The sequence below is a fragment of the Aplysia californica genome, unplaced genomic scaffold, assembly GCF_000002075.1.
Source record: "Aplysia californica isolate F4 #8 unplaced genomic scaffold, AplCal3.0 scaffold00093, whole genome shotgun sequence".
Lineage (NCBI taxonomy): Eukaryota > Metazoa > Mollusca > Gastropoda > Aplysiida > Aplysiidae > Aplysia > Aplysia californica.
This window is the reverse complement of record NW_004797363.1, coordinates 1,142,472-1,156,663: the sequence shown is the minus strand read 5'-3', so window position 1 is coordinate 1,156,663 and position 14,192 is coordinate 1,142,472. Positions and strand designations below refer to the sequence as shown.

The window sequence follows — 14,192 nt, the reverse complement described above, 5'->3', positions numbered from 1 at the left end:
CAAAGGACACATTGGGGGAAGTTCTGGTTTTATTCTGTTCAAGTGAAAGTTGAGCTGTATATGTTCTGTTCGTAGGCGGAAGATCGTGGTCTGTTTCTTTCTCTGTAGGAGTAGGTGGTTGATTTCGTACCATTGCAGCAGTAGATTTGCAAGACAAACTAAATTTTAATTGATGTGGTCACTACATAATTGTCAAATTGTGCGTAACGAGAAAGGCGGGGGAACTCGGATAGAGATGGAAAGATACAGTGGAGTCCACTTATAACGAGTCCTGAAATAACGAGAAGTCTGTTATATTTTTTTATAAAGACATTATTCTAAAACCCCGTTTTTTCCCTTCTTTGTCTTTGTTAATAAAATACTGCTATAACACAATCAGATAAACACACACGAGTCGGTTATAGCGGAACATTCCTGCTGCTGGGCACAGCGTATAGTCCATTTATACCATGTAAAACCTCGCCAATTGTTCGTGATCTAGTGAAACAAAGAATGGGAGAGCCCACGTGCACCAATAATGAAGGCCGGAGCGAATGAGTTGGGAGAGTGTGGCACGCGCAGACAAGCCGTTGAGAAGCAGAACGCATTGCCTGATAGTGATATGCCTGCCTAGTCTAGATTATCTAGGCTTATCATTACTATCATGGCTCTCACTTCTCCGATGCGGGGATGGAGAGGTCACAGTTCTGTGATGGATCATGGAGCGAATGTGTGACGTGCGCAAGCAGACGCGGGAACGCACCATAGGGTGTGCTGGGGTGGGGGGGGACACAGCGGGCGAGTTAACCTAGAAGAGAACTTTTCGTTCTGATCGCCAACGCCGAGCTGTCAACATCGCTAACGCTAGAGAAAGAAACCTGATTCGATTTTTGATCAAGTAAGACCTATGGGTCATGTTGAGCAACTCCATCACCATGAGAGATAACAAAAAGAAATAAACAGAACACCAAACTCATAGATTAAGCCTACTTTATTATTTCCTTTGAATTTATTATTGGATCCCTTTTAACGAGGATCCTGCTATAACGGACATTTCGTACCGGTCCCCTCCCTCTCGTTATAACAGGATTCCAGTGTATAAATGTTGGATAGATAAGCCGTAAGGGGAGGGATAAGCGTAGAACTTGAGACTCCGATTGGGAAATAAGTGTGAATGGCAAGCCTCATGCCTCTGTGATTGGTCATCAAGGTTGACCACTCTTTGCTCTCCAGAATATGTCATAACCCTCCCAGGGGTCACGCCAGTTCATTTTAGAGTGGATGGAGACTGTTTTACCGGTTGTGGGTCTTAGTCTTAACATGGGTTACTGTCTATACGTTCTTACTACCGATCTCTCTGACCGTCTAGGTTACTGTAGATTCTTCCCTTGGTCCGTCAACTAAGATCCTGTTCGTCTAAGTTACAGCATTTTCCATGCTCCCGAGCACCGGGATCTTAGGTAGAGACTACTGTATTAAAATTTATGTATGCATTTTCTCTGCAGCATCTCCTTCAGTCTCTCTTCTTACTCCCATCGTTAATTTTCTACAGCTGCATGAGCAGATAATAAGTCTCATCTTTATAGTATAGACAGGGCGAAGGGATTGTTAATCTTGCAGCCCTTGGATTGATGTCCTTTGGCTACATGTTGTATTAAAAAATAATAAAAACTGAGGAGACAGAGGAGGTTGGGTTCTCCTTGCCTGCGTAATATAATCTAATTCTGTGCTTCTTTCCTTCTGCCTGACTGATGACCACTGGCATGGCATTTGTGGTGTAGCCGTAAGGCTCTTCAGCATTGCTGCATAGGCATAAGGAAGATGTATGTGAGTTCAATTCCCAAATAAATATGTAGAGAGTGTTTTTTTTATCTAGTACCACTGTTGTTCTACTGGGATGCTGTACCCCTCTCAGCCTAGGGTACCGCTGACAGTAGTGACAGCAAAGATAGTACAGCCTACGATAAAATGTTGCAGTGGCCCAATTTTGTGAGGCACGTCGACTCCTAGCGGCGAGCGTGCGACAGTGTATACAAACACGGCGAGAGACTCGCAACGCTCTATGCTGTCTGCAATACGGGCCAGTTTTGTTCAGCGATCGGCCGTTCTAATTCCAGAGGAAAAGCCAATTAATAATTGTCTTTCTTCAGATTCCCAAAGGACGAAAAATGGAAAGACAATGTATAATTGATTTTTTAATCTAGAGTCTAGATTAGAGCTAAACTAGAGAGACCAGATAGTCCAGCCTATAAGCTTTGTTTACTCTCTGCAGCATGCGTCCTTGACTAGGACCAATGCTTTGTACTCTGTACTTTGTTGTGTGAGGGCCCATTCCATTAGGTGTAGAACTAGATTCTAGATGTAAATAGATCTAGCTATATGTTTTCTGTGTTGTAGGTTATGTAATTTGTTCTTTAGCACAACACAGAGAGATCAGTATTTTGCATATCAACTTGTAACTTTTTATGCCGTATGGGCCATTGACCTCGAAAGTCAATAAAGTCTAATTCAATTCAATTCTCTCTTACCACATACTCATACACACATGTACGCAGGCATGCAGGCACGCACACACACACACACACACACACACACACACACACACACACACACACACGTGTGCGCGCGGGAACGAAACCGTTTCACCTCCACATTTTTAAAAATCTAATTTTCATCTGAAGAAAAAATTGCCTTAGTGGTTTCGACGTGATTCGACGCGACTTAAATCTCAGGAGCACACACTGCACCTCAAGCATATTATCATTCCGTCTATGATGATGAGCTGGTTGCAGCTGTGTAGTCGAGGAAAATTGAAAGCACCTAACGAAGGTCTTATGAGTGCATAGGTGACTGTGTCACTGGGGAAAGTGTCGTAAACCTTCACCCTGATGTCAAGGCTAGGAGAGCGTGAGCCCTTAGAAAAGAGAGAGCGAGTTAATAAGACAGATTTAGATCAATAGATCTACTTCTACGTTGTATTCTTTGTATTCTCTCTCTCTCTCTCTCTCACTCAGTCACCCACTCATCTATCTCTCTGTGTGCATGTTTGTCGTTTCAACTGTAGTAACCTTAGTTCTCTCACTCACTTCCCTGGTTAATACTAATTGACACTATCTTTTGATTTCTAATAATGCATACTCCGAAAGATCCTGTCATCAATACTATCTCATCTATACGATCAATAATATGTGATTGTCAATGTCTAGGCCTAGATCTAGATTTAGTAGATCGTGAGCCTATGCACCCGGTGCCCGGTACCAGTACACTAGATTTATCCTCTGATCTTATCATTCGTTACCGAAGTGGGACTTTAAAAAAATCTAATGTTTTTCTTTTTAAATAATTTAGATCTAGATAAATTATTGAAATACGTTGATCAATACTTAAGTTTGGTAGATAGATCTATATATTTAGATCGATCTAGATCTAGATTCTAGATTAGAATGGGCCTTAGAGTAGGATTAACTAGGACGCTCTCATATTCTGCTCTATCCAACAAGCCCAGGGCCAAGCCATCGGGGCTCAGTCACACGCTCGCTGGAGGCGTGGCCTATTTTACGCGTGCTACGTTTTTTTAACAAAGGGAAAGAGGGAGCTGCAGCATCTTATCGTAGGGTGTAGTATCTCTGGTGACAGTCAGCAGGTGGATCCTATTGTTCAGATTAAGTCATCCAAAGTCGTTTGTCGATCCGCTCACAAATAAAGACTATCAAACACACAGATAAAGGCCCTTGAGCCTCAGAACAACCCTTCCAGCATATGCTGGGGTAGCATTAAAAGTGTGAATTTCAACTGACAAAACAAGGATGGATTTGCCTTACAATAAATGTCACAGAAGCTCTGTCTTTAGTACATACAAGAAAATACACATTCTGAATTCGGAAAGGTGTTACTACTGTTACCATCTCATTGGTACCAACATTAATAACCTGAAGAAAAGACAATGTCAATGAGGTCGTGCTAAGTAAATTTAACGGAAGTAAGTGCACAAACCCTAATCACCTCTGTAGAAAAAAACACAAAGACTACTACTTCGATGGAGGGAATATTGTTCTGTTTTATTCCTGAGGCTCCATCACACATCAAATTGTCATTCAGAATAAACAATACATTATGTTGCAAAAGATAAAAACTTTAAAATCAAATATATGGACAAAACTAGTATCACTTATTGCTTCAGCCACAATATTCTTCCAACCACAGACAAAATTCACATATATTATATCATCACATTGGTAGCCTACATGCACACACACATACACACATACTCAAAATAGTCATGCATACACGAAAACACATGCCTAAACTTTAGAATACTGCCTCCCACAATTGAAATGAGTTTGTATTTTTTTTTAATTCACTAAATATAATATCTCAAGACTCTTTCTCTGCCTCCAATTCTTCTCCACATGCATACCTGATAAACCCTCGTACATCCACTCCATTAAGACACACCAGCTCACCCACACTCATTGAAGAATCCAGTAAAAACTCTTGGTTCAGCAGTTCATCCTCTTCATCTTCCTCTGCAGGCCTACTACTTCCTTCATCCTCAGCATTCTCTCCCTCAATAGACTTTGCTCCTTCATCTCTCTCTCCACCATCCACCTTTGCCGACCTCCCAGCCTCCACATCAGTTGAGGGAGAATACTCTCCAACAGTCTTCGGGTTCATGCCCACAATGTGCTGGCACAGGTGACTCCCCAGTTCGCTAAACGTCATGACCGGCTTGCCTTCAGATTGTTTTTGCACCATCTCCACCACAGCTCCGTATTTGCCCAGCAGAACGCTCTTGGGGTTTTTCAGTGGGGCTGTACAAAGAAAAGGAAATGACGAAAATACACAGGACTAACACACAAGGACGATTTGCTTGATGTTAGTTTTAGTAAGAGTTTTACAGCACTTGCAACACAATTAGATCATATATATAAGAGCCAAAGATTAAAGGTGTTATAAGAGAGCAAGGACACACCAAAAAAAAAGGTTTTTATTATTAGTGTAGTTTTAGTAGAGTTTTTACAGTGCTCGCAAAATGGCATAAGGTCACATGAGCGCCAAGGTGTGGATGTCAACAGAGAAGTCCATACAGGGAATCAGGCTTACTCTCCTCACCTCTCTAGCTTCAACAGCACAAAATCTGCTTCGATAATCAAGGCACCCCGGAAATAGCGGGTCACAAGATTGTGACAAGTATACTAAAGAAGAAGAGGAAAATGACGATAGTATAGTAAGGATTAGGAAAGAAAAAGCAGCCGTTCCCTGTTGCAGTTTAGACACAGTCATGAGCATGGCATTGATGAATCAGCCTATTTACAATTCTACAGTGTATAAGAACCAGTTAATGTCCCCCCTTTGGGAATGGCCTTAAGACACTTAAGTAAGTAGTACAGTCCATGCCGGCTTTAAGCACGGTCATCGGGAGAAAGCTTAAGCGTGCTTAAAGCCGAAGCGTGCTTAAGTGCGAAGTAGACATAATCCAGAGATTTTCATGTAGAAAATTCCCTGTGCTATTTCCCTTAGTTTGTAAGTAGGCCTATAGCGGTCCCACAAAAGTGTGCACTGTTATTTAGACACCCGCCATGGTAGTTTTTGTTCGCTTGTTTGTTTTTGTTTTGTGGTCGAATGGGAAATGAAAACTTAATTTAGACGGCCAGTCACGATACAGCACACTAGGCCTACTATACTGTAACACACTGCCTGTGCGTACCACTGCCCGCTGTGCCACTCATACCACCGCCTTCATCCCACCTCGCGCGTGATACACAATCAAAATTAATGGGTAGCGAAAGGTGAAATCGCAGCCAGCCTCCCTTTCTCATCTCCCCGACTCTTTTTTTTTTTTTTTTGATCGTGCGTAGCTTTGCCCTAGGCCTAGGCTAGATCCTATGTTCGCGCGAACTGCTGTGTGTGCATCTCTCTGCCTTCCTCTCTGCCCGTGCGAGTGTGTGTCCATCACTTGCGTTCTTTGTGTTTCTCTTGACACACTCCACTGTTGCGGTGTAAACTGTTCGAACTTCGATGGGTCATCATGAAAATATTGACTGCCTTGTAAATGAAGCGTGCTTGAAGCCGAAGTTACCGTGCTTATAGGCGTGTAATTTATATATAGCAAAAATTCGGTAAGAGCCGTTTAGCGTGCTTGTGTCCGAAACGTGCTTAAGGCCGGCGTGCTTATAGCCGGCACGGACTGTACCCCGCCCCGGTGGGGGGGTAAAGAAAAAGGGGTGAAGACGACAGATGTTTGATGGTAAAGAAGGAGCAAACCACACAAGAGCGTCCGCCAACCACCAAGAGAACAACTCGTACAATTATGTGAAAATCAAAATAAGACAAGACCAGATATTGTCTCTGTAACAAGAAAATTAAGTAACTCCATTTTAACCGTTTTACATTTTGTAGCAAAAAAACCCCCAGGAATTAATCATGTTTCTTGCAACAACCTCATTATATATTAATAGATTTCTATTATATATACTTTTAGTTTAGTTTTACTTTTAGTTTTTAGTAGAGGTTTTACGGCGCTCGCATATATATAGGCCTATATATATATAATATAAATACTTAACTGATCTTCCATCATCAAAACGTTCTATTCAACTTGTAGCCCCTGATTGACTAAATAACATGGGCACTGCAAGTAATTTACAGCAATTGATTGAAATTCTTTCTTGATGTAAACTAGCATATATATGAACAAAACTAAAAATTGTATTGATTTTCCTAAGAAAATAGCAAATAAAAATCATCAAATTTCAAAAGCGTTGTTTCAAACCTAAATAATCTAGTGAAGAAAAAACCTGTTTATAGAAGAGAACTGCATAAAAGCCTCTGCACATATTAGAAAAAATATACATAATAGTACAAATCACAACCACAGGAAAATATAAAGATAACTCAGCCATACACTATGGAAGCAACAAAACTGTGCTACTACTACTACTACTCTGCTACTACTACTACTACTCTACTACTACTACAGTCTACATCTAAGATCCTGGTTCCGGTACTTGAGAGCTTGAAAAATGCTGGATTTTATGTAAAAAGGATTTTAACTGATTCATCAGTACAGTAGTCTCTAACTAAACACACCCCATACAAAAGCACGCTTTCGTCATCTGACAGGTTTTTACTATGTAATTTAGGCATACAAACGCAGGGTCACTCCCTCTAAACGCATGCACCGATCCGCGAAACACGTCGACAGGTAAAGCTGGACAAAAGGTAATTTTCACTCCAACCTGCACAGCTTACATAAGAAAAGCCTAGACGCTAGAAAACCGGTTATTTGACGAGACTGCCCCTCATGCCGAACAAAGAGTGATGGACAGCGTTTTCACATCCACCTTTCCACAGACACATAGATCTGGGACTGGTCGGTGAAATGTTGGGGGGTTGGAGCACTGAGTGAAATGTTTTTCAATTGGTCACTGGAAATGCATCTTTGAGAGAAGTTTCTGACTGGTGTTTGGGGGACTGCATGTAATTACTTAGACATAGGCCTATGATGCGTAGCACGCGTGAATGCTATAGAACACTAGACAAGCCTCTATAGGAGCAAAGATTACTCAAGTAAGCCTAATCAGCAGCACTCAAAGACTTTATAACGTACTTGTTCAAGGAATCACAAGAGAAATGTTTCTCTCAATGTAGAGATCTATGATTCTGGTGTCGTCCATGAATTTACGGTCGGGGTGGTTGCTTGGAAAGCCATGTGGCTGCGCCGTCGTCTCTATGACTATCAGTATCACCAATAGTTTCCTCTTAGGCTATCTGTTCCAGACGTTTTATGGAGCATATATATTACACTAAGTCTATCTTTCTGCCCTAGATTTTTTATGATCTGAAATGCAGGATCTTAGCCAAATGTAGTCTTTCAGAGCTGGATCTTAAAGATGACTTCATGTATGATGTAAAAATTCTATTTTCTTAAAAGAGGGGAGTCTTAGCAAACCTGGATCCTAAATGGTGGGACACCAGGCGGAGACTATCAGACTGTACATGGGAAAAGGGTAAAACAGCAAACATTTTAAGTGATAGAACACTTTCAAAGAGACCAACCAATTTTCTGCTGGGAAAACCTTTCACCATCAATGACCCCTGAATGATTAATATTTTTCACACACTTCACAGCATACCTGAGGGATGGACATAAAAAGAGAGGACCGAGTCTTTGTCTGCCCTCAGAAACGCCCCTCTTCGTAACGCCATGTTCTCTCCCAAGTTGCCGACATTTAGAGCAACAATATCCGCCAGTGTGCCCTGTTCTGAAGAGGCAATCTGGCCCAGTTCCTCTTTGTTGACAAAAACCTGGGAAGTTTAAGAAAATAATTTAACGCAGTCGTCTCATACTCATAGCAAATGGAGCAGGATTTATTCCAGAAGACAGAATAACCACTAGGCTACCGACGCCACTAGACTGTTGTATATCTGCCTTGAAGAAAGGTGATCCTGGAGTTTGTTTTGTTTTAAGTTAAAATCTTACACTTACAGCACTCACAACATAATGAGGTCACATAAGTGCAAAAGATTAATGGTGTTACCAGAGAGTAACAAACACAAAAAGAAAAGAGGAGTACTAAGGATGATAGATGTTTGATAAAAGAAAGAGGGAGCAAATCACACCAGAGCACCCGCCAACCATCTACTTCCTGGAGTTTAGGCTGTCTTAGATTCCTAACATTTCAGTATTAATAATTCTGAACCATTCCCTTGCCAAAGCAACAACATTCTCATTCTTCTTTTCCACACGCCAGATATGAAACAGACACTGGAAATCACAGTTCACTCTCAAGGAATGAGAACATGTTATGATGATACCCCAGAGATGTAAAAAAAAGTGGGAAGTCATGAAATCTTTCATATCAAAGGTGGAAAGTGTTTGTTGCCTTCAGTCTGATGCAAGGTAAGAGAGGCAATGATGATGATGATCATGATGATGCCCCACAGGCTTAACCCTCTTTTTCTCCCCTGTCTCTCTGACTGCAATCAAATTGCATCCACTCACCTAATTAAATTTGTTCCACTATTTATCTAGGGTCTATATCTGTCTAAGACTTATTGAAGGGTTTGGTTAAGAGTCCGAAAGTCACTGTTTCTCCCCTTCTCTGGGCTCCAGGTTCTTTCTGCAGCCTTTCTTCTGCTGCTCCTTGGCTCCCTCTTACACTTGGGTTTTTCAGTCACATCCCAAATCTTATAGTAGGAATGATCTAACACCTAACCTTCGTGGATAAGGAAAAAAAATCTTGGAGGTCCCCTTTGCAAGATGCACACATTAAAGATCCCTTGGTGCTCCTAACATCAATACGAGTAGGCTTCAGCCACCACCCAGGCAAAATTCAAAATGAATTCCTACCCAACTGAAAATGCTTTAAGTATCCCCTGTGCTCATATGAGCCTATCTGTCCCCCTGGTTTTATGCACCCTGCATAATTTAGCAAAATTAGACCATTTTTTGCATAATTTCTGATCATTTTCCTTTATCCTTCATTGTTTAAAGTAACAGAATCGCATAATTTCACAGTTTTGGGTTCAGTTTGCATAATTTCAGAATTTTTCTTGCATAAAACGACGGGGACAGGCTTATGCAGTTGTGAGTGCAGTAAAACACTTAGGCCTACCAAAAATAATTTTTAAATGGCTTTCTATCCTTTTTCCTATTCAAGTCCTTTTTTTTTGCAAATAAATATGTAAGAGTCATTCGTATTTTGGTTTGAGTTTTGAGAAAAGAAAAGTCAGCACAAAAAAAAAGAAAGAAAAATTTACAGCTAAAATTAATGTCAGAGAACTTTATATATTTCTCAGTTAACCTGAGAACTTACTGTTTTATTCGATTGTTTTTCAAAGTGAGATTTGCATTCTTGAGCCAATTTTGATACCATGGCCAGGAACTTTTCATTCTTGGCCACAAAGTCAGTTTCACAGTTGACCTGAAGAAGACAAAATAAATATATATAAATCTATAAAAAGTCTGTGTTCACTTTGATAAGAAAGCTCTTCACAACCATAATGTTGGAATTAACTAAAGGTTGTTTTTTTTAATCAAAAACTCCAGATTGCTCAATAATGTACGCGAATAAGTTGAATAACACTAAAAGTGAAATATTCTTGGACAAATCAAAATGAGAGTCCAACGTCTTTGATTTCAGTCTCAGTATTTTTATACACAGCACTGAAACAATGAATTCCTATAACTATGACTATGAGTTTTATACGTCTACACTTAAAAACATAACTTGAATGTAAAAATTACCATCATCTAAAATCTATTGCTCCATCACAGCATAAACTGTAATATCACACGACAGTAAAGCAATAAAAAAATAAGGAGCAAACTGAAAAGTTAATCAAAAGTAAAGTCAGAGTGATTATCTCGTCCTTATGTCATACCTCTAACATCGTTACTTGAGTGGAATCCCCGACAACAGCCACCAAGCCCTGCGACATTGGCCGTGACTGTAGCTTGGTTGCTCGCGCCCAGCCTGCTTTTTGTGCTTCCTCCAGAAGCCATTTTTTGGCCTGCACAAAACAACACAGAAAATTGAAACTGCTGGAAAATTGATAAGCTATCTATTAAAAATGTTTCACTTATGACTTATGTTTTCAAACGCATTTATCAATAAACCTAACGTATTATGCGTACAGTAGAGTCCACGTATAACGAGTCCTGAAATAACGAGAAGTCTGTTACACTATTCTAAAACCCCATTTTTTTTTCATTCTTCATCTTTGTAAATAAAATACTGATATAGCACAATCAGACAAACACAGGAGTTGGTTATAGCGGAATATTGCTGCTGCTGTGCACAGTGCATAGGCCACTTATATATAAAACCTTGCCACCTGAGAAACTTGTTGGCGATCTAGCGAAACCAAGGACCTTACAACTTCTTGAGCGAAACAAAGAATGGGAGAGCCCACGTGTGCCAACAATGAAGGCCGAAGCAAAAGAGTGGGGAGGGTGTGGTATGCACAGACAAGCAGAGCGCATCGCGAGATAGGCCAGCCTTGTCTTGATTAGCTAGGCCTACCATGCCTCTCACTTCTCCGATGCGGGGATGTAGAGGTCAGAGTGCTCAACTATGATAAAAGGAGCGAATGTGTGACGTGCGCAAGCAGACTCAACGCACCACAGGGTGTGGTGGGGTGGGGGACAACGCAGAGGGCGAGTCAGCCTATGAAGCCCTTTCTTTCTGATCGCCAACACCGAGCTGTCAACATAGCTAGCGCTAGAGAAAGAAGCCTGATTCGATTTTAGATCAAGTAAGACCTTGAGGTCAAGTTGAACAAAATCATTATCAGGGGAGACAAAAAGAAAGAAAACAGAACACCTAACTTATAGATTAGGCCTACTTTATAATTTCCCTTGAATTAATTACTGGATCCCTTATAACAAGAATCCTGGTATAACGCACATTTCGCACCAGTCCCCTGCTTCTCGTTATAACAGGATTCCACTGTAATAAAAACCTCATCTAATTTCCTCTGCATCATCTCTCTAACTAGTCTAGAATTCACTTACTACGTTCTCTCAAGTGCTCCTTACATGAAAATACCATAGAGGGTTGGCAAAGCAAGCAACCCGTTTATTTTTTTTTACCAAAGTTAAATTATTATAAAACCCTGGTAAAAAGAAATATTGTCTTTTCTAAATATGAGACAATAGTAATACAGGAACTGTTCTCATCAACAATGAAAGCTTACACTTGTTCCTGTTTGCACTAAAAAAAATTTAAAAGCTGTAAAAAATACAATGTAACAATGTCAGTTGAATTTGCCAAAAACAACAATGAACCTCAAAGGAAGATCAACAAAACACAAGTACTTACCTCGTCAAAATCATTGTCAAACTTTTCTAGTGCTTTCTTGCAGTTAATAAATGGAATGCCAGTTTGCTTTCGTAGCTTACTAAGCATGGACTTGTCAACACCCCAGCAGGAAGATGTGGAGTTAAAATTTCTCAATGATGGTTGAAGAATGTGCCATAGTCGTGGCCTCAAAAGACCTGTGTAAAAGATAAAAAAACAAAGACAAATTACTCATATATATAAAAGAAACTGTACTTTTTTGACTGTTGAAATACTAGTTGAACTTGCCTTAACGGAAACCTGTGAAAAACGGAAATCTGTCTTAACGGAATCTCCCTGCTCCCCCCTTGTATTCCTATTTAAATACCTGTATAAACACGGAAACCTGTCCAACGCGAAAACGGAAAGAAAAATGCACTCCCTTCCGAGAGTTTTACCTGTCTAAAACGGAAAATTAGCCCTGATTTGAAACAAAATCCGCAAGTTTCGTTCCGTCCGCTGACTTGAAACTTAACACCATGTCGCCAGGCGAAGAAGGGGAGTAGGGTGCGATTTGTGGGTACATTTTACCCTATTAGTATTAGATCTATATGTGAGCCCTGAGCGATGAAAATGGTCAGGGTGGTGTGGGTGTGAAATCTCATGAGCGCCAGTTAAAGTGCTCGAGTTGCGCTCCAGCACGAAAACTTTCATTGGTAGCCAGAGGCCAGAGGTGTGAAATTAGTTTGACCAATGCCTGCTGCCCTGATTGTACAGCCAGCCGAGAAAAGAGTTCCTCGAATCATTGTTAATGGCAGAAAGGGGTAGCATTGGTTGACTGTGCTTACACCGATGGGTGGGCCTAAGGGTGGAAGCAAACGGAGATGTTCAAACGTTTAGAGTTTTTAATAGGTCAAAACAGTGGTCCTGTGAAATGCAAGCACTGGTCGTAATGGATAAGTAAGACAGATACATATGTCATTATCAGAGAGGACAGCAGTTGACACTGCAAGGGGCACCATTGGCGGATGTTGAGTCCTTCAGCTACCTGGGAAGTGTCATCAACAAGGCAGGGGGAACAGACGAAGACATCAAGGTCAAAATCCAAAAGGCAAGAGCAGCATTCATCATTCTCAGAGAGAGATATATATATGGATTTAACGTGGAACCCACAAGGAAAATGTAAGAATGGAAAACCAAAGATGGCATGGAGGCGGTACAAGCAGAAATGGAAAAAGCGCTGACATCATAGAGAAACAGAGATAGAAAAGGATGCTCAGGACAGGCTTCGCATGCTGTTGATGGCCTGTGCTCCACTAGGAGTTAAAAAGGGAGAGAGAGAGAGAGAGAGAGAGAGAGAGAGAGAGAGAGAGAGAGAGAGATAGCAGTTGACAGGACAGGTAAGAATTATAAATTGGGTTGTTAAGTGGACACCACTTTCACTTTCTGTTGCTATAATAGTTAGTGTTAACGGTATTAGATTATATTAATTAAATCTAGTCTCGAATCTAGATCCAGATCTCTCTAGATTCTAGTTGTTTTTGTCTTGTCTCTTGTTGTACAGCAGTAGTAGCTCAGTAGGTTTAAGTAAAAGTGAGTTACTTAGGCCTACACTTTACTGTCTTTACTGTACTTTACATGATCGAGCCTTACATGATTTTAAACACTAGGACTAAGACTAAGAAAGCGTGTGCAAGCATTATATAAAATTACCTCGCATGTTAACAGTATGTAGATCTAGATGTAGAAACTCTCTGCAAAAGATGGACAACACGGCTCTTTTCAGCAACAAGTAGCCAACGTAAATTACCAGATCTAGAATCTAGATATAGATCTATGTAGAATCTAGTCCATCTACTAGATCTAGATGCCCTTGTAAAATTTTACAACATGATGCACACTGCAATGCAAACCCCCACACCGGCGTAGTTGAACTCTCGGGACTTTGGAGTTTAGAAAGAGAAAAAGAAAGTAGAGGGGGTGTTTAGTTTTGCCTAATTTTGTAAACAAAAATTCAACTTTAAGATTATAAAAATATATTTTTATTCGCTCCTTAGGACTAATAATCACGATTTTATTAAACGAAACGAAACTTTTATTTCATTTTACTCTCAAAGGGAGTCTCTCTTGCCAGACTGGTACTGGAACGTACCAAGGAGATTAAAAGTAACGCAGTGGCTACGTTCACGGCGCCGTGAATGTAGTTGGCAGGCTCTGTTGAGGCTACGTTCACGGCACTCAAGCTTCGTTTAGACGGAGCGTCCACTGCCGGTTTAAGGCATGATGAGGGGGAAATTTTGAAATTCGTTAAGAACAAGAAACTAAGCTTACAAATGTGGTAGCATTATTGGGTAGCATCAATATAAAAAGAGTGGATAATTAAGTCATGAAGTAAAATTTTGAAAATTCTTTTGTGTTGCTAAGGTAACG

At 40.5% G+C, this 14,192-nt stretch overlaps 1 protein-coding gene across 1 annotated transcript; it reads right to left on the bottom strand.

Annotated features, from left to right (window-relative positions):
- Nucleotides 1-4,011: 4,011 nt before the first annotated feature.
- LOC101853540 (elongation factor Ts, mitochondrial) lies at nt 4,012-13,577 on the bottom strand (the record flags this gene model as incomplete). Its single annotated transcript, XM_005095001.2, is given in 6 exon segments — nt 4,012-4,790; nt 8,115-8,286; nt 9,798-9,905; nt 10,366-10,494; nt 11,805-11,980; nt 13,476-13,577. Coding segments are annotated over 6 exon segments (1,029 nt in total). The 3' UTR covers nt 4,012-4,353.
- Nucleotides 13,578-14,192: the final 615 nt, after the last annotated feature.